We start from the raw sequence: 25,953 nt of genomic DNA on the forward strand, positions 1-25,953 counted from the left end.
GGGTTTAAGTTTTACATTATAAAAAGAAGTCAAATTTATAGTTTGGTATAACAACTTGAAGTATTGTCCACTCTACAATTTTATGCTATATTCATATTATTTTGACAACTTGATGAAAGACTAGTTCATTTATTTCCCTATGATCGTACCAATAGAAGGAAAGCAACATTGATTTTATCTTGGATTTGTGTACTGTCGAAAGAATCCGCACGAAGAAAAGACAACACGACTTTAGGACATCTTTGATGTGACTCCCATACTTACTTTTCTAACTTTCTTCTTATTTTTCTATTATTGTTAAATTATGTTTATGTCATTCAATTGATTAAAAATCTACACACAAATTACCCATTTTTTCCCAACAATTATAAGCAGTAAAGTGTCAAAATTATCAAATTTCAAAATCGCACAATCTAATTCATACGAAAATGAAGAAATATGTCATCTTACGGCCATAGTTAGTAGTAAGTGTGAGAAAACACGTAGTGAATATTGGAGTATTCCAAATATCAAATATAGTTTAATAATTAATTAATTCCACGGCTACCATTTAGTCTGGTAAATATATATTAAATCTTTCAATTATAGTGATCCCTTCATTCTATTGATTTTCTTAGTCCAACCATCGGATCATATGTCACTCTCTTAGACACGCAAATGTTATTATGTTTAAGAAAGGTAGGATAGTACATACAGGGCCGGTCCTGTGATAATGGAGGCCCGAGGCGAGGCCCATAAATTGGGCCCCCGGACGAAATCAACGTAAAAATTTACGTAAAAATCTAATAACATTTTCAATTATGTACGCAAAAATTTGAGCATTACAAGTTTACGAAAACAATACAAAATTAAAATAACATCCAAAATCCAAAACTATCCCCAAAAAAAAAAAAAAAAATTGAAGCAAAATTGGGCCCCCTATGGGTTTTGGGCCTGAGGCTGAGGCCTCAAATGCCTCAGCCCAGGACCGGCCCTGAGTACATACACTAACGCCAAAACCATCTACACTTACAATCATATTGATGTGCGGTAGTTAGTATGGAATAATAAATAATTACGATAAAAAAAACCAAAAAAAAAAAAAAAAGGGATCTTTGAAACTCATTTGGGATTATGAACCTAGATGGATATCGGAGTTCAGAGGAGAGGAGCTAGTGTTTGTGAATTTCTCAAAACGTGTTGATAAAATTAACTTGAGTTTTTGTAAACAGTTTATAACTATGAATTAAATATAACCAAAATAAATTGAGATAACGGATGACAAGTAGTTGGGATTGGAATGACAAAGGTATTCCGAAAACCCATAAATACAGTATTTTTGGATAAAATTCATTTTCAATTATTTAACTTTTGTTGAGTTTCAATGAGGTTACTAAACTTTAATTTATATTAGATAGGCACTCAACTTTAATTTATTTCAATTGGTAAGATAACTTCAATTTAAATTTCAAATTTCATTACTCCATCTTCTCCAAAATTTATAAAAATTACTTCATTAACTCTATATTGTAACAAATTTTCACGTAATTGCTGCATGACGTGTTAATTTTTTTGTTACATTACATTACAAAAATATTAAAATGCCACGGTTCTTTTGTCTATTAATAACTGCGTGCATTGCATGGTGAACGTGAAATAGGCCATTATCTCGACAATAATGAGACAAGTTAGTACTTGCTATGAATCTACGATTTTGAATAAAAAGAGAGATTTAAAAAAATAGCAGATCTATTCGCTCTATCAATAACTGAAATGAATCTTACCAAATTGTCTTATTGGGAATAATAAGAGCATATCTCAATACTCAAAGTTCCATATTAAAAAAATAAAAATAGCACCACGCCTAAAAACATAGCCCTTGCTTTGGAGGAATTAAAATTCAAATATTAATTTAAGTTAAAATCAATAATTAATTTTAATTAAATATTTTATGGGATCCACAGATTTCAACCATACAATTCACCATTTATTTATCAAAATCTGCTCAAAAATTGATTTTAACCGCGCCAAACATGGGCATAATCTAAGATTCTAAATACATTGGCATAATTGCCATTTTACTATTTTCGTTTCTATGCACCAATCATTGCATGGTTGCCACCTAAGCAATTGTGGTCGATGACGAAATGTGACAAATTGGTGAAATTTAAAACTAGATTGAAGTTCAGTGACTCAAATGAAATTTTGCTAAAAGTTCAGTGTCTGTGGATGAAATTTAACCAAATAAATTGGGTGTACTAAGGTATTTTTCTTTTAATAGAGCAAAGAGTTTAAATACAAGGGAACTATTAATACATTACGAACTTACCATCAAATGAACTACTCAAACTAGCATATACAGTAAAACTAGAGAGATTTTATTAATCACCCTCAATTCCTTTAGTACAAGTATTGAAGTTACAGTTAAGGGCTACTATAGTCACTACTCTGGCTAGAGCTCACCCTTTAAAAGAGAGAGAATGTCCAAAGTACTTATAAATCCACGAGGCCTTTAATGAGGGATGTGGAATAAAATTAGATCATTACAACTACACTGTTCCTTTCACTTGTATAATTGAAAATTGGTGTGAGCATCTCATCAACACAGACGAGGTCTATTACGTTGAACTATATGTATAATTACATTAGTCACCCAGATGCACAGAGTAGGTAAATACCATGGTCTCAAGTCACCACAAAAGCACTTGAAGAACCTGTAAAAGGCTTAATTGACCCTAGAAGACTCTTTGAAGAACCAAAATGACTTATTCTGTACACACCTGAAGCAGCTGTTTCCGGTATTCTCCATTCAATAGTAGCATAACTTACAGGACAAAGTTTAGCAGGTCTCGACCATATAAAGCGAAGGCAGAAATCATCATCATCATAAGCAGGAACCCATGAGTCCTTCCCTTGAAGAATCTCCACGAGGGCAAAAGTACTTTCAGTCATAAGGTCATTTCTCGGGGATGCTGACCAGAAAGTAACTATCACATTGTCGCCCCTCTTAAAGGTGGAGCTGTTGGGTACATCTGTTTTGACATCACCAAATTTTACACCTGGAGGAGTTGCATCCAGCAGAACTGGTGGTAATAAGCTTATTTGCTTGCCTAGAAGATCCTGGGGTTCTGGACCCGATTGCACTGATTGTCCACTGATAAGGTACGTTGCAAGCTTCTTGAACTCCTGAATGTAGGCATCGAGAGTATGTGGGCCATATAGTGTCGAGGCACCCTGGAAATGATGTGATGTCACAAGAATTACCACCATATACGCAAGTCATCTGTCTTTGTGAAATATAGACAATGTAGTGATCTAATATGTATAATTGTTGAAGACATTATTTAAATGACTAAGTTTGTCCATTCAATAACAGTTTAATCTTTTAGATAAGGTAATTTGATGTGAAGTCGGCCACACATTTTTTAAAATTGTGCGCATGTAAGACATTAGATAAAAAATGAATCTAGTCTACACGTGAGGGGACATGTTAAAAACATGATTTAAATATATCAACTTTAGATTTTAGAAGAGGTGATTCAACAATTTTATTTTATTTTTTTATTTCATTTTTATTTTTTTTACAATTGTATTTCTTTTTTGGATCAATTCTGATTGTGCTCCACAAAATGATACTAGCTCCTATATGTCATAGGAAAACCTCCAATCCTTGCAACTCTGAGCATTCTAATTCCAACTAAATACAATTCCCAGTTCTAATTATCATGTTTAGCCGCAGATAATTTTCAAAGAATGCATTTCTAGAAGTGGGCTCTCTAGTTTGTGACAACCATTAATCCAACATTACAGCAAAGGATTTTACCATATTCTTTTCCGTTATTTAGAAACTGACCTCGTATCTCTGTATCTGGTACTCCTCAAAGGTTGTTACATATTGCGAGTATGCATTAGTGAACCCAGCTATCACTACATGGACATTATCATCAAATTCTTTGCTACCTTCAGTTGTAAGAACTGTTTTCACGGCATTTCGGAGCCGTCTTCCAGCCATTGTTGTGACCTCTGTTAATAAAAGGCAAGAAATTCAACATTCGTGAACAGTGAATATTTATTCATCATGGATGCTTTTAGACTTCATTTTTGTGCTTAGGATAATCTCGAGTAGGTCTTACATTCATATTTAAGGAGGTCAAGGAACAAATTGCTAGACCTAAAATAAAATTTTATTACATTTTGAGGGAATTAAAATGAGAATGCTGTTTGTGCGGCTAATTTATTGAGGGAATTAAAATGAGAATGCTGTTTGTGCGGCTAATTTATTGGAATTAGCTGTCAACGTTCATATTTTCATATGCTTTCATAGAGAAGGTGGAGATGCATAGTTTCTATTGGTCTAGAAAATATCTAGAACACTACATAAAAAGGATTATATGAAACTATTTACTCACACCAAAATAAATAACTGAAACTAAAATATAAAAAGCAATTCTCAAAGAGTCTTCGAAAGCCGGTCATTCCAATATCTCCAAATGAAATTTTAAGCATTATCCTTTGAAGGGAAAAGTTAAATAAATAAAATTTCTCACCTCTCTAATAGCTCAAGATTTTAGACGAAATGGTTCAACGTGATATCAGAGCTAGCAGAAATCTCACCACCACCCATTTATGAAAATCGTTCATGTGTCAAGCCTTAGATGAAAAAAGAATCCAGCATGTGAGGGACAAAATTCAAATAAATAAGTTTGTTCCATCTCTAATAGTTTAAGGTGTTTGATGAAGCGGTTCAATTTGTAACTGCTAAACATAGCCAGCACACTACTTGCTACATCTTTTCATTAGCCCGCCACAATATGAAGACAAGGAATTATTAAGAATCATCTGATAATATCTGAAACCTATATAAAGCAAGAGAACACTCAAACTTCATCCATCTCAATAATATTAAGGACAGTCAGGTATAGAAAATAAACATATTTCAGCATGCTTAAAAGAATACAAAATAAGATAAATTACTACCTCCAGGTACACTGAGAATTACCAGCTGCCCTATCCTCAGAATCTGAACTGGAAGTATTGCAGGCTGCAAATCACATGGATAAACCATATTACCATCGATCTAAGTTCATATGTGCACTGTTAATTAAGAAATAAAGTGAAAGATTGGAGACAAGAAAATTATTTAATTCATGACAGCATAAATACGAAGACTTCCCAACCAAAGATTAAACACACTTCATAACTGCACACACTGATTCCTTTTGAGTATATTCATAATGAAAAAGAGTTGGGGTCTAATTTCTATTCCACTATTCATCTCCCATAGAAAAGGGCCTGGAGAATTTAGATGCCATTACCTGGCATTATTAGTTCAGCTGAACAGAGATAATTTCAGAAACTACATAATCATTACAAATTTCACATGTACGTAATTTAGAGGCATGGCATAATGAAATTGTGAGCTTATGTGGTTCAAACCTGCAGGGAGAAATGGAAATAAAGCTTCAAGAGCCAATGAAGCTATATTGTGGTAAAAATGCAGTACAACATGACACAACGAAGCACGCTGACATGGTCCGACAGCTTATCTGAGAAAATTCAAAGTGTTTTTATTTTCATTTATTTTCTACTTCCAGATGGTCGACATTTTCGCTAAAGGAGTACCTATCCAAAATTTAGCTTCATGGTAAGCAATATTCAAAAAGATATACCTATCCAATATTTAATTTACTTGGAACCAAGCTGGGTAAGGAAGATATTTGAGCCAACTTGAAGCTGATCACTGAAAGCTGACTAGTTTCCTTAATTTATAGGATTTAGTTATCTATATTTCATGTAATTAATCGTGTTAGAAATTATAGAATAAGTGTAATTGAAAAAGAATCCAAAGAAGATAGAGAATTTGTAAAACTATTATTGTTTTTTCAAATTACAAAGAAAAACCACCTAGCATATATGTCGTATACAAAGAAAAGGAAACTGAATAAGATATCCTAAATAAGGAAACAAATGTGTAATCCAACTTGTCTAGGAATTGACTGAACAAGGAAAGTCAAATCTTAAAACAAATTATATGATTCAGTCAATAGTTTGTTTAAGATAGCCCTGTTGTGTATCATTAGAGATCCATGGCAACAGTTTTAGGTTTAATGGCAACTATCATTCATATAAGTATTCAAATTGGACATTTCACTAAACGAGAATGAAAGTTTGGACTTCTCCAACACATTTCCATGCAAGGGTTGGAATTCTTTCGTAACATTGTGTATATTTACTCGATCTATATAATTCGACTAAGGACAAAGGAAACCATTCAGCTTCCAACCTGTCCTTGCATAGCTTAATACACCATCTTCAATTATAAAAAATAAAAAATAAAAATAAAAATGCAAAAGGGCATAGACACATCTGATCTAAATTATGGATAGACAGAAATTATTTACAGTTCAAGATTGGGCAGTTTCAGTTGGTAAGTTTTTACTACAATATTTAATTCCCAGATCCAAGGCCCTCCAGATATTAAGTTACAAATTTGATGGAGCTAGGCAATTAAAAGATATACTGAAAGATTGCGAGTTTCTATCCATTCTGAAAATGTCTGAAAAATACAAATCCAATAATATAAGAATGTAACATATAGTAATACGATGGTAGCTTACCGACCAATCGTAAGGCACTTTCATTTCACCCGTATTAAACAGAATGGGCTTTGAATGTTGACAATCAACTTGCTTCTGGTTTGGCTTTTTAAGTAAGTAGGACAACCATCTCCAAAATGCCTTCCCCTGACGAGAGGACAGTTGGGGGAGAATTATAGAAAGATACATAGAACATATATATACTACTCTTTGCTGATCGTATACAACTGTGATTTACACAATATATGTCCAACAGTAGTACCTTGACATCTCCTTGCTTAAAATCAAAAGAACCAGGTCCATCAGTTGTCCCAGCAGCAAATGAAAACCCCATTGCAGCAGGACAGGTTTTTATAACCTTGGTGCCTCCTCCTTGTTTCGAAATAGTCACCTCAAGCTTGGAGAAATCCACATAAGTATGGCGAAAATCAACCTTTCCCTTTAATTGCTCAGATGCCGTATTAAAAAGCTCCACTGCTTTCTTAAATTGTCTATCTCCAATTATACGTGTACTTTCAAATTCATCCGCACTGCCATGCAACCAAGAGATGAGATTATAGTTTAAATCAGAATCAGTACAATCCACTCCTGAAGTAATTGTCAAAGAAAGGACATGCTTCTGCCAAATAGAAAACTATGAAAGTATGCATACCCAGGACCTCGGCCAAAGCATAAATCATTTTTCCCACCACAGGTACTATGATTGAAGTCACAAGGTGACCCTGTATCTATGCAGGAGGCCTTGAGAACATTTGGGCTAACATCTCCACAATTGGTCTGACAAAATGCTGATACAAATCTAGGCCTATCTGCTTGCCTGAGAGCACTCCGTACCCGTCTTGAAAGGCTCTTAAATCTGATTGCTGGTTTGCTCGAAGAAGATTGGAAAGAAGCATTAAGTTCATGTAACTCACAATCTGTTTTGAGACAGCCACAATGAAATGCTCCAAGGTAAATTACCTTCTTATTTCAAAATTGCAAGTAGCGAGATAAACAAAAATGTTACAGGAGGATAAGTACATAGGTTATGACCCTCATTATCACACTCATAAAGAACTAGAAACATGCGGTCACACATTTCTACAAGTCAACACTTAAACAACGATATTTTATATAATACTGCAACATTATTTGGATAAGTATATAATACGTACGAATTTCATGAACAAATGGAATAATGCTTGAGATTCTTGGTGGGTTCACTTTAGCCTTGAATGCATCAGAAGATTTATTTCCATTACAATCCTGATCAAACCAGTCCTCCATAAACCGTGCAGCAACTCCTTTGTTGTCCCCACTTATCAGCGGGTTTGTACGGCTCATAGAAGTTCCATGTACTGCGAACCAACTGAAGCTACCTACTGGACCCCATTCATCATCAACAAACTTCAAAAGAGTCATATCTTTATCAACATCATGTTTGTATATATTGCGCTCTTCTACAGGGTTATTGAGATAAGCACTTGGACTGCGATTTACACCAGCGTCTAAAAGCTCCCCTGCAAATTCAAGGCCAAACCTAGTGAGAATGGTATCCAGAGGTCAAATATGCATTACTGACAATTTTCTTCAAATTACTGTTCATGCCTTCTTGATTGCTATTCCACCAGAAACCAACAAAAGTGTGTGGACCACAAAATCAAAGCCAACAGGCTAAAGGAAGTGACCTCTAGCCATTCTGCTATCGATGGCACTTGATAAACTCAAACAATATAAACAAAGGAAGAGCAGTTATTTTTAATACAAAAATCCAAGGCCAGCTAATAAAGGCAAATTTAACTTCACAACAGGCAACAAAAGAAGCCTGGGGTTAAATGGAGATAAGTAATTAAGGAAATTGCACCCTTCAATAAGGAAAATAGAGATTCAAAAATAACAAAAAAAGATTGTGCTAAGTCAAAGCTTCAGAAAGTTTAAGAGATTAGTTTATGGGCAATACCATGTGTGCGAGAAGTATGCAAATGAAAACACTTTTAGAAGGCATTTAAACTGATACTATTAGTGACTGCAAAAGTAGAAATCTAGTGAAAAAAAAGATCACTAAAAGGGTCAGTTAAATGATTAGGAGTTTCTAGTACGTCAGTATTTGGTAAAACACAGAGACTGAGAAATGCTGGAGGGCAGTTGCCATACATTTATATTGTCAAATGAGAAGAAAACACAAGTGAAAATAACATAGCTTAATTGGTTGCTTTTCTTTTCTCCAACAAAAGTATGTCATTTTCTTTGCGTTCATTGCACAAAGTGGATGAAAGACTAATTACTATAAAATTATTTTTTCTATTACTGTCATAATATCAACATCTATGCACAATGCTGTGGAATCAACTCAATCAAATATAAATAAAAAAGTTGCTTTTTATCACTTTTGCTTTAACAAACTAATGGCGTTAAAACCAAATTCCATTACCTTTATTCATATATATTGATCCAGGTCGAAGATTATCATGTGCTTGTATGATGCTCTGCTCAATGCCATCAACAAGGGCATCAAAGGATTGGCGCACAAAACCAAAGGATGTTATAAGATATACAAAATATTGAAGATACCCTCCTGGGCCAGCATGGGTATGAGTGGCACTAATAGCAACATTGTTTTTTGTGTAAAGATTCCCATACCTGTAATAGCAACAATTACATGCTTAATCAAATATCCACAATATTAAAACACTGCTATAACAGGATATTAATAATAAGGAAAGGTTGTAATTTTGTATTTGACACCCCGCAATAGATAACAAATTCTGTAAGTGCACGATTGGCATATGGTATTGGAAATGGAAAAGGTTAAATAACAAAAAGACGCTAAAAATTGTTTAAGTACTGTCCAAAGCTGGCACCAAAAAATCTGGATAAGACATAGTTAGGAGGCAAATAACAACCTTGCCTTCAACCTCTTGAGTACTTCAAGTGTCACGATTTGTGAGGCCATACAAGCATCAATATTCACAAACACAACCCGGTTTCCTTGTGGCTCCGCCACTATGAATGTACGAGCTCGCAACCTCAAGTGGATTCCGGATGTAGTCTGATACGTTTTAGCATAACCCATCATGTTAATATCAGCAGCTGGCCCAGTGATGTCATAGCTTCCGAGGCCGATCAAGTAGTTGGAAGCTGATATTACCTCTTTACTATTCTTCACCAATAATAACATCAAAATCGTAAACCAAATCATTATAATACGTTGCTCCGTCATTCCTCTACAGAATAACCACAGCTTTGCTCAATCCCTAAGTTCATTTAACAATGGCAATAAAACATTTAAAAATTTCTATAAAATTATTAAAAATACATATTAATAAACCAAAACCACACTTGGTTTGTATTATGAGTAAACACTACAGAATTGTGCGATAAAAGTATCAAAACGTCAAATGATTTTAAAAACTAATACAAACTAACTGCTTACTGCTCAACTTCAAATTACCAAGAATTTCTAAGCATTAAGAACAATAAAGGATTCAATAAAATTGTGCGATTTAAATTATTAAAACCTCGAATGAAAATTTAGAATTTAAGCAAAATTTAACTGCTTAATTCAACTTCGAATTAACAAGAATTTCTAAGAACTAATAATTGCACCAATCTTTGAATATTGATTATAGCGATCAAACAGAAGAAATAGGTACCTGAAACAGAAGGGACAATAAATTTCAGTGTCTGATTGAGTGTGTTACTGGAAAGGACATTATGATTGCTTTGTGATAATTAACCTAGGATTATACTTAAGGTACAGGAGAGTTTCACAGATTTTTCACATTATTTCAAATTGGCTGACGTGGCAATTGACAAAAATTGAAAATCAAAAAAACAAAAACATTAGGGCCAAACAAAACGGGGGAGAACCACACAATTAGTCTCAAAATTCCCTCCACCTCGACGGCCGACTTCATCCCTCAGAATCGCCCAACTTGCCGGCGTTGACCGAAGGTCGTCCTTTTGCCCGTCTGTTGTCCATCTCTAACCAATATTTGAACCTCATTACAGTTTACTGAAGCTTCACTTCCAGTTTGCCGGGGCTCGTAATCTTAAGCTCCACTTCATTTCGGTCGTGATGAACCAGGAAAGTTTTGGTCGTGGTCTGAAGCTCGTCGACTGAAGTGCGTTTGTTACTGTTGAAGCTCGTTCTTTACTATTTGCCCTCATCTTCAACGGTGTTGAGTCCTCATTTTCCAGGTTCGTTCTTCATCTCCGACAAATTAAGCCGCGACTGCTTTGAGAGATTGAGTTGGAAGCTTCTGTTGCCGACACCGGGAAAGGTATTGTTGAAACTTTTACTTGCAGCTTAACTAGGTATTGCACATTGAATAGCAAGATGTAGTGTTGCAGTGGTATTGTGAGTTAAACGTGGTCTCGAAATGGCAGGGAAGAAGCTGTAATAAACGGTAAAAATGTTTTGTTAATGTACATTTACAGCCAATGTTCTATTGATTTGGTTTTCTCTTCCTTTTATTTCATTTATTGTGTTTAGGGTATTTAAGTCAATCCCCTGATGATTTATCCTAAGAAGATATTTATTAATATCATTACAGAAGACAAAAACATGTAAGAATTATAAGCTCTCAAACTTGTGGCACATGACAAAAATTTAAACAGGATTGTGTTTAGCCCCAGTGATCTGTCTAACGGTCTGCTTGCTTGTTGTTCACAAATATTATTGGACTATTATGCGTTAATGTCTTTGTAATGCTTATTTCATCTCAGGATTAGTAACTATGGAAGAGCAGCACCATGACTTATTGGTTGAAACTAGGAATGACGGTGTCACGAATGAGAACATAGGTGGAAATGATAACTTTGGTAAAGATGGTGTGAATGTGTCTGAGGTGGGTATGATGTTCGATGATGAGAAAGAAATGTTTGAGTTCCATAAAAAATATGCTTATGAAGTGGGTTTTCCAGTTAGGAAACGGAATTCAAAAAAGGGGGATGATGGTGTTGTGCGATATGTAATGTTTACTTGTAGTCGTGAGGGTAGAAGAATTTATGGTACAAGCAATTCTTTGAAGCAGCAACCAACTAGTCAAATTGATTGTAAAGCAAGGATCTCGGCATCATTACTGAGTAATGGAAAATGGAGAGTAAATACAGCCCACCTGGATCACAATCACAGAACGAGCCCTTCGAAGTCAAGGCTATATCGATGCAATTGAGAGCTGACTACAAATGTCAAACGAAAGCTTGAAGTGAACGATATTGCAGGAATTCCGTTGCATAAAAGCTATAACTCCACAATGGTGGAAGCAGGTGGTTATGAGTCTATGACATTCATCGAGAAAGATTGTCGAAATTATATTGAACAAGTACGACGATTACGGCTCGGAGAAGGAGATGCTGGTGCAATACAAGCTTATTTTGCTAATATGCAAGCACGGTGCTCAGGAGTTTACTTCAGTATGGATTTAGATGATGAGTCCCGGCTTAAGAATGTATTCTGGGCAGACAATAGATGTAGACAAGCGTATAAAAAGTTTGGTGATGTTGTCACATTTGATACGACATACCTGACTAATAAGTATGACATGCCGTTCACCCCGTTTTTTGGCATCAATCATCACGGACAATCAACACTGCTTGGTTGTAGCTTGATAGCTAATGAGGACACCGCTACATTTGTGAGGTTATTCCGGACATGGTTGCAGTGCATGCACGGTCAAGCACCAAATAGAATAATTACTGATCAAGATAAGGCAATGCATAATGCAATTCAGATTGTATTTCCACATACAAAGCACAGGTGGTGTTTGTGGCATATCTTGAAGAAGTTGCCTGAGAAGTTCGGGTATCATGATGACAAGGCTTCGATATTTTCTACTATACATGGATTAGTGTATGATTCGCAGACCCTTGATGAGTTTGAAGAAGGTTGGAGAGCGATGATTGATAGTTGGCGGGATTTTTTGCAAACAGAAGCCGTTGGGTTCCATGTTTTTTGAAAACCACATTTTGGGCCGGAATGTCCACAACGCAATGAAGCGAGATTATGAATGCTTTTTTCGATGGATATGTTCATTCGAAAACATCTTTGAAACAATTTGTTGAACAATATGAAAGAGCACTGCGGAACAAGGTTGAAAAGGAATTTCAGGCTGACTTCAAGTCGTACGCGCAAATGGTACCATGTGTAACGAATTTCGATATGGAAAAGCAATTTCAAAAAGTTTACACCATATCAAAGTTCAGGGAGGTTCAGAATGAGTTCATTGGGAAGGTTTACTGTGACATCGTTTCTGTTTCAGAGGGTTCTGAATGCACGATTTACGAGGTGTGGGAGGATGTCCTTCTATATGGAGAGACTCGAACGAAAAGGACCTTTTTCGTGTCATTTACAAGGGAGACCCGAGACATTGTTTGTAGTTACCACCTGTTCGAGTTCCGAGGGATACTTTGTAGACATGCAGTCATTGTTTTGATCCGTAATGATGTCAAGTTATTGTCGGATAAGTTTATATTGCGACGATGGAGGAGGGACATTAGTAGAGCACACACGAGGGTGGAAGTGTACTATGCTGGGTTGGTTTCTACTCCGGCACAGTTGAGGTACGAGGATATGTGTCGGGTATTTTCAGAGGTGGCTGACCTTGCTGTGAATGATGAAAAGTGAAATTGTGCAGTAGTTCAGGTGGAGGAGCTTAAGTCGAGTAGTGATACTCATCCCATTCATGTAGTCTCTCACGAAACTAATTCTCAAAAGCATTCGGGTGTCAACGTACTAGATCCTATATCATCGAAACGAAAGGGTGCATCGAAGAAACTTCGACGAAAAGGGCCGCTGGAGTTAATGTCAAAGAAAGCAAAGGTATTTATTTCTATTTCATTCCTATTTTAAACTGAACTCTAACTCTAATTATTCTAATATGAATTTGATGTAAGTGCAGGCAACTTCGACATCAGCAAAAGGCAGGAGACCGAAAGGTAGTCATAGTACTGTGGAAGGAGCTGCACCAGATGTTAACGCCTCTCAACAGTATTCATCACTGTCACCATTCGCATGTTCACAGTCCTTTTTGGTATGTATGTTTTGAGGTCGTTGGGTTTAATGTTTTCAGTTCATTAATTTCGTTTGCTATGAGCCTTATTTTGGGTGTTACGCCAATATAGGGTGACAGTGGCAGTCAGCAAGAGTTTCGATGAAGAGCTTGTGGATTTCACTTTTGCGCATTCAAGCACTTGAACGTAAAAATTTTGAATTTCATTCGGGCCTATTTAGTTGTAGCTAACATTTGGTTAATTTTGAAGTCAATCGAACTTGATGAGCCTTCTTTTGGAAAGGTCCTGAACTGTGCATATTTTGATTTCATTTTGAACTCGATTAGTATGCATTCTTCATCTTATGATAGACTTTTTACCAAGTGGATAATTGCCGAGAAAAATCATATTTCGTTCTAAGTGCTAAAATGGGTTTGTGTTGATTGGTTTGTAGAATTATTGTTTGTGGCTGCAGTTTTGGGTACTAAGGCATTCGAGAATTTTCTGTAATGACGAATTTTCTGCAGTTTTGGAGTTCAATCAATACTGAAAGCAGAGTTCATGAATTTTCAATAGTTTTGAATGCATTGTGAAAAGTTTAGAATCAAAACAATGTAGCAGGATCAAGGGTGGATCATAAAGGTATATGGGTTTAATGTTAATTCTTCGCGAGTAAAGGAAAATGGAGAACTTGGCATTCCTATTAACTACGATAACATTAAAGATGTTATTTCTGTAAGTTTGTGGCTATTACTTAATCTTCTATAGGTAATATTAACTCCTAATTTTATTTTAATTAACAAGACTGGTGGATATTATATAGGATATGTTCTCAGTAGGAATAGATACATCATCATCAATAACTAATTGGGCTATGGTCTCTGAGGATGCATACAGCAATTCCCCTTCTGCCAAGAGCTAGTAGAAGAATGTGCCCTGGTATGGAATTCACGGGAAATAACTTTGAATATCTTCCATTTGGATTAGGAAGAAGAATGTGCCCTGGTATAACTTTTCAAATAGCTGGAGTTGAGCTTCCTCAACTCTTCTCTAACTTCGATTGGAAACTCTCCAAAGGATCAATCTAGATAATTTAGAGATGACTAAGAATTCTGGAATAACTGCATCAAGAAAGAAGATATTTATGTAATTTCTACCCTTTATGTCCATGACTTTGTCGACAACTGTAATTTCTACCCTTTATGTAATTTCCTTTACTCAAGGGAATGGCAATCTTGCGAGTTTTTGCTTTGAATTTATGTTTTTCCAAGTTGTGCAATGTATGCATTGATTAGGAAAGTGACTGATGATATATGTGGTGTGGAGATAACAAAGAATGTTGTGGCAGTGAATGAAAATACTTTCAGGAAGAGCATTGCTTTCCTTCTTGGCAATGAGGTAGAGATAGGATAATGATTATGATTTTCCAAATTTTAAATTGATTTTTTTATTTGTGGTCAAGTGAGGGCAGAAAATTGCATTACTTGTATACAAGCTCTCTTAGTCTTGTAATATAAATGGAAAATTTCAATTGCAATAGACCTTATTAATGTATCCTTATAAGCATTCAAATATTATGCGTTATAATAAATCCAATAATGAAAGCACTTTCGTGAGTTTTGAACTGGTATTGTATGATGGTATGGTATGTTTAAGAGCTGATGTAAAAGTTCAAGTTGCTAGATGGTATGGTATGGTATGTTTAAGCACTATTATCTTGAAAAATCTCCACTAATGGGTGTCTTGCCAAATCTGCCTGCAGTAGCCAAGTGCAGAACAGTGAGTTTTCCTGCAGTAGCCAAGTGCAGAATGGTGTTCCCATCACTATCATGCAAGTTAAGAAGTTTTGAAATATTAAAATTTTCCAGTAAGTACTTAACCACTTCAAAGTGATTATTTTTGACAGCCAAATGCAGAATTGTCTCCTCGTTGAATGTAATAATCTCAGCAGATCCAATATTTGCAGAAAGTATTTCAACAATTATGTTTATTCTGCCTTTAATTGCTGCATAATGGAGGGGTGTTTTGCCTTCACTATCTTGTGCCGAGGAGAGATTTGAATCCAACTTTAGAATTTCTCGTTATATCTAATTGTCATTTGCAGCACGCTACATGAAGCGGTGTGCACCCATGAAGGTCCTTTTTCGAAGCAAAGTCTGGTTACATCTAAATTGAAGAAGAGTATTGTAAATATGCTTTGTATCTAATATTATGCACCTAAAAATATAACCTTCATTCACCTGAAGGAACATGTCATTCACCATAATTTATCACCTAAAGGAACTATAATAAATAATAATACAACACGAACACAATACAAATACAATTCATTCGACAACTAACTACTACGCATGCCGTGCCGGGCCCTTTCCTTTCCCACACTCATCCGCGTGTTTTTTTTCCTTACGAAATGTCACGGTCATTGAAATCTCAATGCCTCTTTTGTCGGCTATTCGAGCAAGAGAGTCAAACATGCTTGGTAACTCTTCGGTTTCCTCGTTGGACACAACAGTCACCGCTTCGTTAACGGCACTAGATTCGCCGCTTGATTCTTCATTTTCAACCCAGTCAAAGTACCCACAATCCTCACTACAAGTTTTGAATAATCGCCCCTTATGAGATTATGATCTGCGTTTCATTTAATTAAGTCGATGATGAAATCCTTGGCCAAGGTGTACTCATAAGTCGAAAAGGAGTTTTCGATTTATATTGACTTAATAGTGGAGTGAAAGATATGATCAATGATCGAGATTGACACAATTCCATATCTCGTAATTGATTGGATCGTATTGACGAAGGGATAATAGTTCCATGATAAACGGAAGAATTTGGTTTTGTCATACCACGTGACATTTCCCGTCACATGTACTGCCCTGACACATTGCTAGATGTCAATCAGGGACGGCGAATGTGAATTGACGATAAATTAAAATGGTGTATTAATTTATCAATTTTGATTAGATCAAAATAATATTTCACGACGTTAGGCATCGTGGTTGGGAACCTAATGGGTCGCACACAAAAGAGAATTGAAAGACTGCAAATTTTCAATTGATTAATTTAACAATTGTTGGATAAATTAATTAATTAATTTGTTATTTATAATCCCAAATTAATTAATTGGATTAATTAATTCACGGGCCGGGTTTGATTATTAGATTAATTAAATATTGGACCGGACCGGGCCGGGTCTGTTTGGGTTTATATATATATGCAGCTAGGGTTTGAGGTCCATAAGTTATTCATTATTCTTGCTAGCACAAAAAAGAAACCCTAGCAGTTGCTGTCTACTCTCTGTGTGGATTTCATTGGAGGCTGGACAATTGGACAGCCGTGGGAGGCAGATTCAAGCTGCTGGAAAGGAATAACGCGAAAGAGTTTGCAAATCACAAGTAAATGTATATTTCTCATCACAGTTTTTATCTAAATACAAAGCTAAATCCTGAATGGAAATTGAAACTTGTTAAATTCCACTGTGCATGTTTAAGTAAATTCCCAACACATTCACCATAATTTATCACCATAATGTCATTCACCTAAAGGAACATGTCATTCACCATAATTTATGCAACATGTCATTCACCATAATTTATCACCTAAAGGAACTATAATAAATAATAATACAACACGAACACAATACAAATACAATTCATTCGACAACTAACTACTATGCATGCCGTGCCGGGCCCTTTCCTTTCCCACACTCATCCGCGTGTTTTTTTCCTTACGAAATGTCACGGTCATTGAAATCTCAATGCCTCTTTTGTCGGCTATTCGAGCAAGAGAGTCAAACATGCTTGGTAACTCTTCGGTTTCCTCGTTGGACACAACAGTCACCGGTTCGTTAACGGCACTAGATTCGCCACTTGATTCTTCATTTTCAACCCAGTCAAAGTACCCACAATCCTCACTACAAGTTTTGAATAATCGCCCCTTATTATCGATGCTCTTCACAACCTCAAAACACTTTTGGATTCCACGTGGACACCACGGGCATCGAATTTTTGTCGGGCAATCCTTGAAGTAATGCATCGTACTTCTTCAACTATGACAAACTCCAAAATTTGGCCCTCTCATCCTGAGATTAACAACACAACAAACTCATTACAAACACAATGTAATGACTCATCCCCAGCCTCCCTTCAACTGAAAAAACTACTCGTTTTGCATTCATAAGAGTGACAACACACTCATTGCAGACAGATAACACAATGTTACGCATCTAACTGACTCATCCCGAGCCTCCCTTCAACTGAAAAAAATATAACTACTAACATCAACAAAATCGAACATAGCAATCACATAGCTGATATAAGCCCACAACCATAAACCGAAATTGTTAGACATTTTACCTCCACAACGAATTTTTCTTAGCACTCACAGGAGATTCTTACTGAAGTTTATCACAGGTCTGTCAAACTCCTAAAATTATAACAAGAAATGCATTGGAAGAAATAATATGAATAAAATTACAGGAACAAATTACGAGAACAAATTAGGGTAGCGAAAATTTCATACATGAAAATGGCAGCTGAAACGGGTATTAAGGCAGTGAAATCCGAGTTCGTTAAAATACTACCATGTTCGAATATAAGGCAGTGAAATGGCATCTCATACGAGGATTATGGAAGCTCAAAACATGGAAGAGATGTGACTGGGTTAAAATACTACGTTGTTCGTTCGGTGCCTGCTTTGGGGGAAAATTATAGTAACAGTGGACGGTCGTTCCAAAATGGCTCGTCGGAGGTGTCTTCTACACTGGTCGTTTGACGGTCACTGGATGCGCCTGCCGGAGGATGGAAGCAGAGTAAGAAAGGCGAGAATAATGGCCACAGTGAGTCAAACTCACGCCTTTTTCTTTCCTTTTTTTATTGGCTTCAGTAAACTGTAATGAGGTTCGAATATTGGTCAGAGATGGACAACAGACCGGCAAAAGGACGACCTTCGATCGATGCCAGCGAGTTGGGCGATTCTGAGGGATGAAGTCGGCCGTCGAGGTGGAGGGAATTTTGAGACTAATTGTGTGGTTCTCCCTCGTTTTGTTTGGCCCTAGTGTTTTTGTTTTTTTGATTTTCAATTTTTGTCAATTGCCACGTCAGCCAATTCGAAATCCTGTGAAAAACCTGTGAAACTCTCCTGTACCTGAAATATAATCCATTAACCTAAGGCATCAGGAAAATGAAGTTTTGTTAATTAAGCTCCATTGATTCAATTAAAAGAATGATTAAAATCTTAGTTAACCTTAATCATCAATTTTATTTAGACATTTCAATAGTTATATAATTTTCAACCATTTATTTTATTTTATTTTATTTAAATTTTTCAAAATCTACTAAAATCCCACTTTTATCTAAAACAGGGACAAAACTTTGTTCGAGGCAAAACCTTGCATTACAATTTAAACAAATTCAGGATTTTGATGGGAATTAATTTCTGAAATCAGCGTAGCCAGCCCTCATTACGCCCCGTTTGGCCCCCATTTTCGAAAAATGAAAATGAGTGGAATAATATTTTTTAAAAAAATAAGTGATTGAAAAAGAATGAAAAGTTTTCGACTTACGTATAATATTATTTTATGAAAAATTGTGTGGTTAAAAATATGAGAGAGAAAAATGTAATGAAATTTAATTATAGCCAAACGACGGCTTAAATCTCCTCAAATAAAATTAAATTTTTCTCTCCCATTTTCAATCACACAATTTTCAATAAAATAAGATTACACGTAAATCGAAATTTTTTCATTTTTTTTACAATTATTAATTAAAAAAAAACTATTCCCCCATTATAATCACAATTAATGGGAGTTAAACGGGGGCTTAAATAAGCTTAAAAAATTAACTTATAGGTAAATATGATTTTGATAGGAATTCATTCTAAATACAAAAAATGGAAAACATGTTTGATGATGAAAGAATTCAGAGTGTTTATGAATAAATTTTGGCTAAAGATTCCTACTTAAAAGGAGGAGAATTTCAAAGTTTTCATGGTTGATTCATCTTCTTATTCCATGTCCCATATTTTGATTTTTGTTGTACTTCTATGGCCTCTATCCAAAATGGACATAGATCATTATCCACAATTTAAGAATCAAAATTCGTAAGTTTTCACGCCTAAAATATAATTCTAGGAACTTTTCAATTTTTTTCACAATACTCGTCCAAAACAATTATTTGAAGTTAAGCGAAGTTGAATAGTGGTTGATGAAAGCCATGGGTTTGAAATCAACTCAAACCATTTACTTCAACCCCACTTTAATTTCTTATGAGTTGTGTTACTTTACATGGATGGCCAACGAGCCTTATTTTTTAACATATCCAAATCGCACATGAAGGATTTGATCCGAATCATAAGTGATATCGAATATTACACGTTAAGTCCTTTTCAATATCTATTTGATAAAAAATCATATGGCAAATATATTGTGCGATCGTTGACTACATATTAGAGCTCACAGTATTATAAACCTAATATAGATATATAGTAGCCTTATTAGAGGAACACCACATCACTATAACTATAACTCATTTTTCAACTCTAATTCAATTATCTTTTATTTGTCAAATATTTGTGTAATATACTTGAACTTCGCACTATATCCTTATATTCATAGTTGTATTATAAATCATAAAGTTAGCATAATTGTTTGGACGGTCAAAATAAACACAAATGTTGGTCAAAATAGTTTTCCTTTCCTACTCGAATCCTTCAACTTTAAATTAGTTGATTTCATATACATGTTCCATTAGACTTGAATTAATCATAATTATATATAACTTATTAAATTAGCAACACCAAAATAAAATGTGGAGAAACAATCAAAAGCCATAAGGATATATATGAAGCTACATAAAAATAAGGGTCTCACTCAATGAAGAGGCAATGATCCATTTACTTATTTACTCATATTGGTCGTAAAAGCACGTGCGATATAAAAAATGTATTACGGTGTTTTCTCCTTTTCTTATGGCATATATCATATTCCTTGAAAATAATTAACACTGTGTGTGTGTGTGTATATATATATATATATGTATATATCCTATTTTATGTATTCGTTGATACTTGACTTCTGCATTCCTTCCAACAATCTCAAACTGAAAGCTTGACTACTAGATGGGTTTCAATGGACAATATAATCCATTTCAATTATTTAAAGTAATCTCATCTTGATACGTTATCAAGATGATCAAATCATATACACAACACGATAACTTCGTTTCATCTCTGCATATCTCGAAATCATCTGAACGATTATTCGTGTGAGTGAGCTAATCTTAACCTTCCATTCAGATTTCAAGAACCCGAATGTTCTAAAAAAAAAAAACTATTGTCCAATTAGAACTTCCACCACATTCTAGGTTTTTATTAAATTTTCTATACTCTATCTATACTTTCATCAATGTCATCCATTTTTCCTCTTTGTATTCCTATAAGTAAGAGGTTTTGGTTAGCCAATAATATTTGAGATTTGATTACTTCCACATGGATATATATTACTCCCATTTGAAATGTACTTCAACTATTACTAGTAATATTCTCTAAACTTTTCTCCTTATTAGAAAAATATCAAAATCACATTTTTATGACAAAATTTCACTTATGAACAAATAGCTTTTAGACTATCATGCATATCTCACATAGATACATTTCATTCTCATGGATTCACATTTTCAATTTCACTTGAAAAAGATCAAGAAGTTACGTAGTTGATCATGAGTTTTAGATAATCCATATTTGATTGTGCACATATCCAAAGCTAATAAATTACTAAAAAGTACTAATATTGAGAGAACTTTGTTGAGTGATAAGTTGTAGTTAACTAACACTCTCCCCCAAAAGAAAGAAGTTGCTTGGACTACATTAAATAAATCTCATCACATTTAGCGATACTCTATTTTTTTCTATACAATACACCATATGATTTTTGTAACGCCGCATTCTCATTTCTTGTGACTATCCTATCCATTTGGATTAGCAGCATTAATATTACATTTATTGTTTAATTGTCATAATTATCTTCATCTTGACAAATTATGTTGTAGTGGAATATGGAATATACTTTGAACGCTTAAACGATCAACTTGCCTAGTAATTATAAACTTAAGATAAATATAATTTCATTAAATTTACAATTTAAGGTACCTTTGACTCCCTTTACAATTAACTTGTTTATAATTTTACTAAGCTCAAATTAATTATATAATGCATATTGCACTTATTATTAGTCTTGGTTATAAATTGATTGAAAATCGAATTGGAAGATTTATTTTGTTAAGCACATTTTTTTTGTAAGTCAATTAAAAATGGTAATAGAATATTTAATAATCAAAATTTAATAATCAAATTGATAAGTAAATTTTATACACTTATTCAAAGCCTTAAAATAGTGATATTTAATTACTCCTATGGTGAAATATAGTCTAAATTGTTGTATTTTTGTATTAAATAAGTAAAACTTAATGGTTAAGCAAGAAATTGGAAGAAACAAAAGGAAAACCCAGAAAAGAGTGAAATTCAAAAGATGAAGATCAAGTTGTAAATAATCCATAGTTGAGATGGGTGATGAAATAATGATTGAAGATGACAATGCTTTTATTGGATACAATTGGAAGATAAAGGATCAAGATTAAAATATCAAATGGCAAAAATGAAGTAAAATCGAAGTTTGAAGACCAAAGTGTAAATACTTAAAAATTGGGTTGAACCTCACGATGAAGATTCGAGAGTGTGAGGCATCAATCGGATGAGAAAAAAAAGTCAAAGGGATGAAATATAGTCGAGGTATTATCACATATCAACTTTCAAGCGAAAAAAATTATACTTCAAATTTTTAGTCTCTATTTGAGATCCATTTCTAACACACCAAATTTTCAAATTGAAAAAATGATAACTCTGAAAGAATTGTAGCCCTTTGAGCTATCGTTTCAATATACTTTGAATCAATTCAATCAGATATCAGAAGAGAAAGATATGACCAAAATACTGAAAGCCATTCGACGAAAAAACTATAACTATGTGGTCGCTAGTTCAAAAATCCATGCAATTGCATCCACACATGCAGAGAGAAATTTTGAGTTCAACAAGTGAACTATGTGATCGTACCCCACCTTGGGTCCTTCAACTCTACCCTTCGAGGGCGATGAGAAAGATGTTGTCAAAGATGTACCCCAAGTTTTAAGTCCTCCTCATGACATTTTTGGGCTCCAGTGTTTTCTCATTCTTCGACCGGTGGTTTCAAACTTACTGAGGACCACTATAATATTCTAAATGGTAGCATTGATTCCCTTACATCATCGGTTGATGGCCTTACTGGCATGCTTCACCAGTTACAAGTTCAATGGTTGTTATACAAGCCCAACAGAATGCCATTCAAGCTCAACATGGGACGATGCAGGCTCAACAGAATGCCTTCTATGCTCACTTCTAGGCTCGTTTTCCTCTTAAGATTTAGTCATAGTTTACGTTTTACATTTCTGTCTTTTGAATATTTTCTTTATGCTTTTATGTCTTGGTTATAATTTTATTTTAACTAGCTTATTTTCTTATGGATGACATTCGGTTTTATGATTTGGATATCATGTGGAATTTTCAATGAAATTTGATATGCTATCACTTGTGCCTATGGTTGCCTATGCTATTTGCTTATGCCAAAAGGACGAAAATATAAAAGATGATATGCGTATTTATTTAAATGTGATATTTATGACGTATATAAGAAAGGAGAAATATATGTATAAAAGATATGGGGAATACATGAATCATATGTGATATTTAAAGTTCTCTATCCCTTATCAGTTGGTTGCAAATCGTTTTTGTTTGTCATAATCAAAAAAGGTGAAATTGTTGACCTATGGTGTTGACTTCATGTTCTGATGATAACAAACAAAATTGTCGCTATCTCTGACAATTGAATTCGAGTCTTAATAGCTATTATTGCATAGTTGATGAATTGGAGACAAAAAAGATCACTACCAAAAACCTCGTATTGGATTATCAACAAAAATCAAGACGGAAGCCAAGCATTCACGTCAAAACACTCGAAGACAAAGATCTTCAACAGTCAAAGATCAAAGATATTAGAATTAGATATTTTGGATCATATATAAAGGTAAAATACTTTATTTTTTAGCAATATATCAACAAAACCTCAAACAAATGAATTTTTATGAACAAGAAAATTACTTCATAAAAAGGCTCGCATAAAAATTAATTTTCAAAAGGTAAAAATCTCAAATTGATATTTAAACATTTTATAATTTCACTCTTGAAAAATAAAGTGAAAAACGTCAATTAAAAGCCTACTATTGACCTCGCTAATTGGACCTCCACGTGGCCAATCGAGAGCCACTCCACGTGTTCCTCCCTACACACACCAACGCATGATCAGAAGCACACGACCAGAACCAACGAGGGTGGTGGCAGCAACACATACTTCGACGATCAAGTCACTGGTCGATGATCAAAACGGTGCCGTAATTGTGCAAGAAAGTAGGGAGAAGAATATATAATGCTCGAATGTAGAGAGCTTAGCTTAGTATAAGTTTCATTACATTTGCCTCTTGTCAAACCTTGGAGTATTTATAGACGACGAGCACTGTTGGATGTGGGACATGTGTATGTATCTGACGGCATGAGACGTCTGCTTGTAGGCATCAATCAGCCGTGTCTAGAGTGAGCGGGTTGTTAATTCTCCTAAGTTGAGTTAACATAAAATTGATGTCACATCACCTAGACCTATGGAGATATCACATCCATCAAGGATCCTGACATAGATATGCTTATAAAACTAGCGACGGAAGTATCTGTTGAGGGAGCACCTTGGATAGCCAAGCGCTTCGATTATAGGGGGCTTTGGTTGCTTTAGTAGATTTAGTTTGTGAAGTATGTACCTTGTGGTGCATTGAGTTGTAGTTCGACCGAAGTCCAAACCACTTTGGGACCACTTCGTAAGGACATGTGGCACCTCGTAGGGAAGAGAGACAAGATTTTCAAAGTGGTTTAGTGCGAGGCGTAACAATGGTCTCCCAAGTTCAGGCATGAATATTCACATTATGGGTGGACTTGTTTATCCGGTTATGTTGACCTTAAGGGGAGATTTATAGTATCTGGTGAAGTGCTAATGTCAAAGCATGAAGTGAGTAGATGTGTCAAAGGCTTTATGGCTGGAGGCTATTATTAAACCGAGGCAATGTTGATAGGGGTCATCCGGTCGGTAGTTCATTCATTCATGAAGGGTAATTAGTTTCCGGTCGATGTGTACGAGCAATGATACAAAAGGCAGAAGGGGCTCGTCTGCCACTGGTGCGCTGACCCATAGGGGACCTCACGTTGGAAGATTGCTTAAGTTTTGTAAAGCTTGGAAACGCAGCGTCCGGGCTGAAGACCCTCAGGTGCGTTGAAGCTCTGAAAAGCTAAGAAAGAAGCGTACATGCAACTGGTGCATTGACCCACGGGGGACGACGCGTTGGGAGATGGTTTAAGCTTTGTACAGCTTGGAAATGCTGCGTTTGAAATGAAGTCCCTCAGGTGTGTTGAAGCTCTGTAAAGTTGAGGAACAAGCGTATCTCTAACCAATGTGTTGACCCACAGGGACGACGCATTGGGAGATGGCTTCAGCTTTGTAAAGCTTGGAAATGCAGCGTTCGAGGGGAAGTCCCTCAAGTGTGTTGAAACTCTGTAAAGTTGAGGAAAAAGAGTATCTGCAACTAGTGCGTTGACCCACTGGGGATGACGCCTTGGGAGACGGCTTAAGCTTTGTAAAGCTTGAAAACCCTTCGTCTGAGGTGAAGTCCCTCAGGTACGTTGAAGCTCTGTAAAGTTGAGGAAGAAGTGTATCTGCAACCGGTACGTTGACCTACAGGGGACGACGTGTTGGGAAATGGCTTAAGCTTTGTAAAGCTTGGAAATGATGCGTCTAAGGCGAAGTCCCTCAGGTGCTTGAAGCTTTGTAAAGCTATGGAAGAAGCGTATTAGCAATTGGTGCATTGACTCACAGGGGATGAAACATTGGGAGATGACTTAAGCTTTGTAAAGCTTGGAAACATTGCGTTCGAGACGAATTCCCTCAGGTGCGTTGAAGCTTTGTAAAGTTGAAGAAGAAATATATCTACAACTGGTGCGTTGACCCACATAGGACGACGCGTTGGGAGAAGGCTTAAGCTTTGTAAAGCTTGAAAACGCTACGTCCAAGGTGAGGTGCCTCATTATGACGTTAATCGATGTGACAGCTATCACATATTTCTAAGGCGACAGTTGGATGTGATGCCTGTTCCCAGAAAAGAGCTGCTACGGCTACTTATTGTTGACGATTGTTGTTGTTCTAGGTGACATGTTTTATGCGTGTGTGAGGGACACAAGCAGATCTTGGGCGTTGATAAAATCTGGCATTTCATTTCAACGGTCCAGA

At 35.5% G+C, this 25,953-nt stretch overlaps 3 protein-coding genes across 5 annotated transcripts; 2 read left to right on the plus strand and 1 right to left on the minus strand.

Annotated features, from left to right (window-relative positions):
• Nucleotides 1-2,450: 2,450 nt before the first annotated feature.
• LOC111386640 (neutral ceramidase-like) lies at nucleotides 2,451-18,776 on the minus strand. Of its 3 annotated transcripts, none has more exons than XM_023011107.1 (11): nucleotides 18,710-18,776; nucleotides 10,208-10,291; nucleotides 9,458-9,808; nucleotides 8,986-9,194; nucleotides 7,730-8,074; nucleotides 7,228-7,438; nucleotides 6,838-7,105; nucleotides 6,597-6,722; nucleotides 4,957-5,020; nucleotides 3,833-4,002; nucleotides 2,451-3,213 (listed from the first exon to the last, which is right to left on the minus strand). In XM_023011107.1, the coding sequence occupies exons 3-11, from the start codon at nucleotides 9,772-9,774 to the stop codon at nucleotides 2,665-2,667; spliced, it is 2,259 nt and encodes a 752-aa protein (XP_022866875.1). In that variant the 5' UTR covers nucleotides 9,775-9,808; nucleotides 10,208-10,291; nucleotides 18,710-18,776; the 3' UTR covers nucleotides 2,451-2,664. The 3 variants fall into 3 exon arrangements, with proteins under 3 accessions (XP_022866875.1, XP_022866873.1, XP_022866874.1); XM_023011105.1 differs by having other exon boundaries at nucleotides 7,228-7,492; nucleotides 18,710-18,775; XM_023011106.1 differs by having other exon boundaries at nucleotides 2,665-3,213; nucleotides 7,228-7,492; nucleotides 9,458-9,778; nucleotides 18,710-18,775.
• Nucleotides 11,294-12,514, plus strand: LOC111386641 (protein FAR1-RELATED SEQUENCE 5-like). The gene is made up of 2 exons (XM_023011108.1): nucleotides 11,294-11,659; nucleotides 11,759-12,514. Exons 1-2 carry the CDS (start codon nucleotides 11,294-11,296, stop codon nucleotides 12,512-12,514), a joined length of 1,122 nt encoding a protein of 373 aa, XP_022866876.1.
• Nucleotides 12,562-14,469, plus strand: LOC111386642 (protein FAR-RED ELONGATED HYPOCOTYL 3-like). The gene is made up of 5 exons (XM_023011110.1): nucleotides 12,562-13,137; nucleotides 13,201-13,377; nucleotides 13,457-13,588; nucleotides 14,169-14,282; nucleotides 14,371-14,469. The coding sequence occupies exons 1-5, from the start codon at nucleotides 12,562-12,564 to the stop codon at nucleotides 14,467-14,469; spliced, it is 1,098 nt and encodes a 365-aa protein (XP_022866878.1).
• Nucleotides 18,777-25,953: the final 7,177 nt, after the last annotated feature.

This window comes from Olea europaea, unplaced genomic scaffold, assembly GCF_002742605.1.
Source record: "Olea europaea var. sylvestris unplaced genomic scaffold, O_europaea_v1 scaffold364, whole genome shotgun sequence".
NCBI classification, from domain to species: Eukaryota; Viridiplantae; Streptophyta; class Magnoliopsida; order Lamiales; family Oleaceae; genus Olea; species Olea europaea.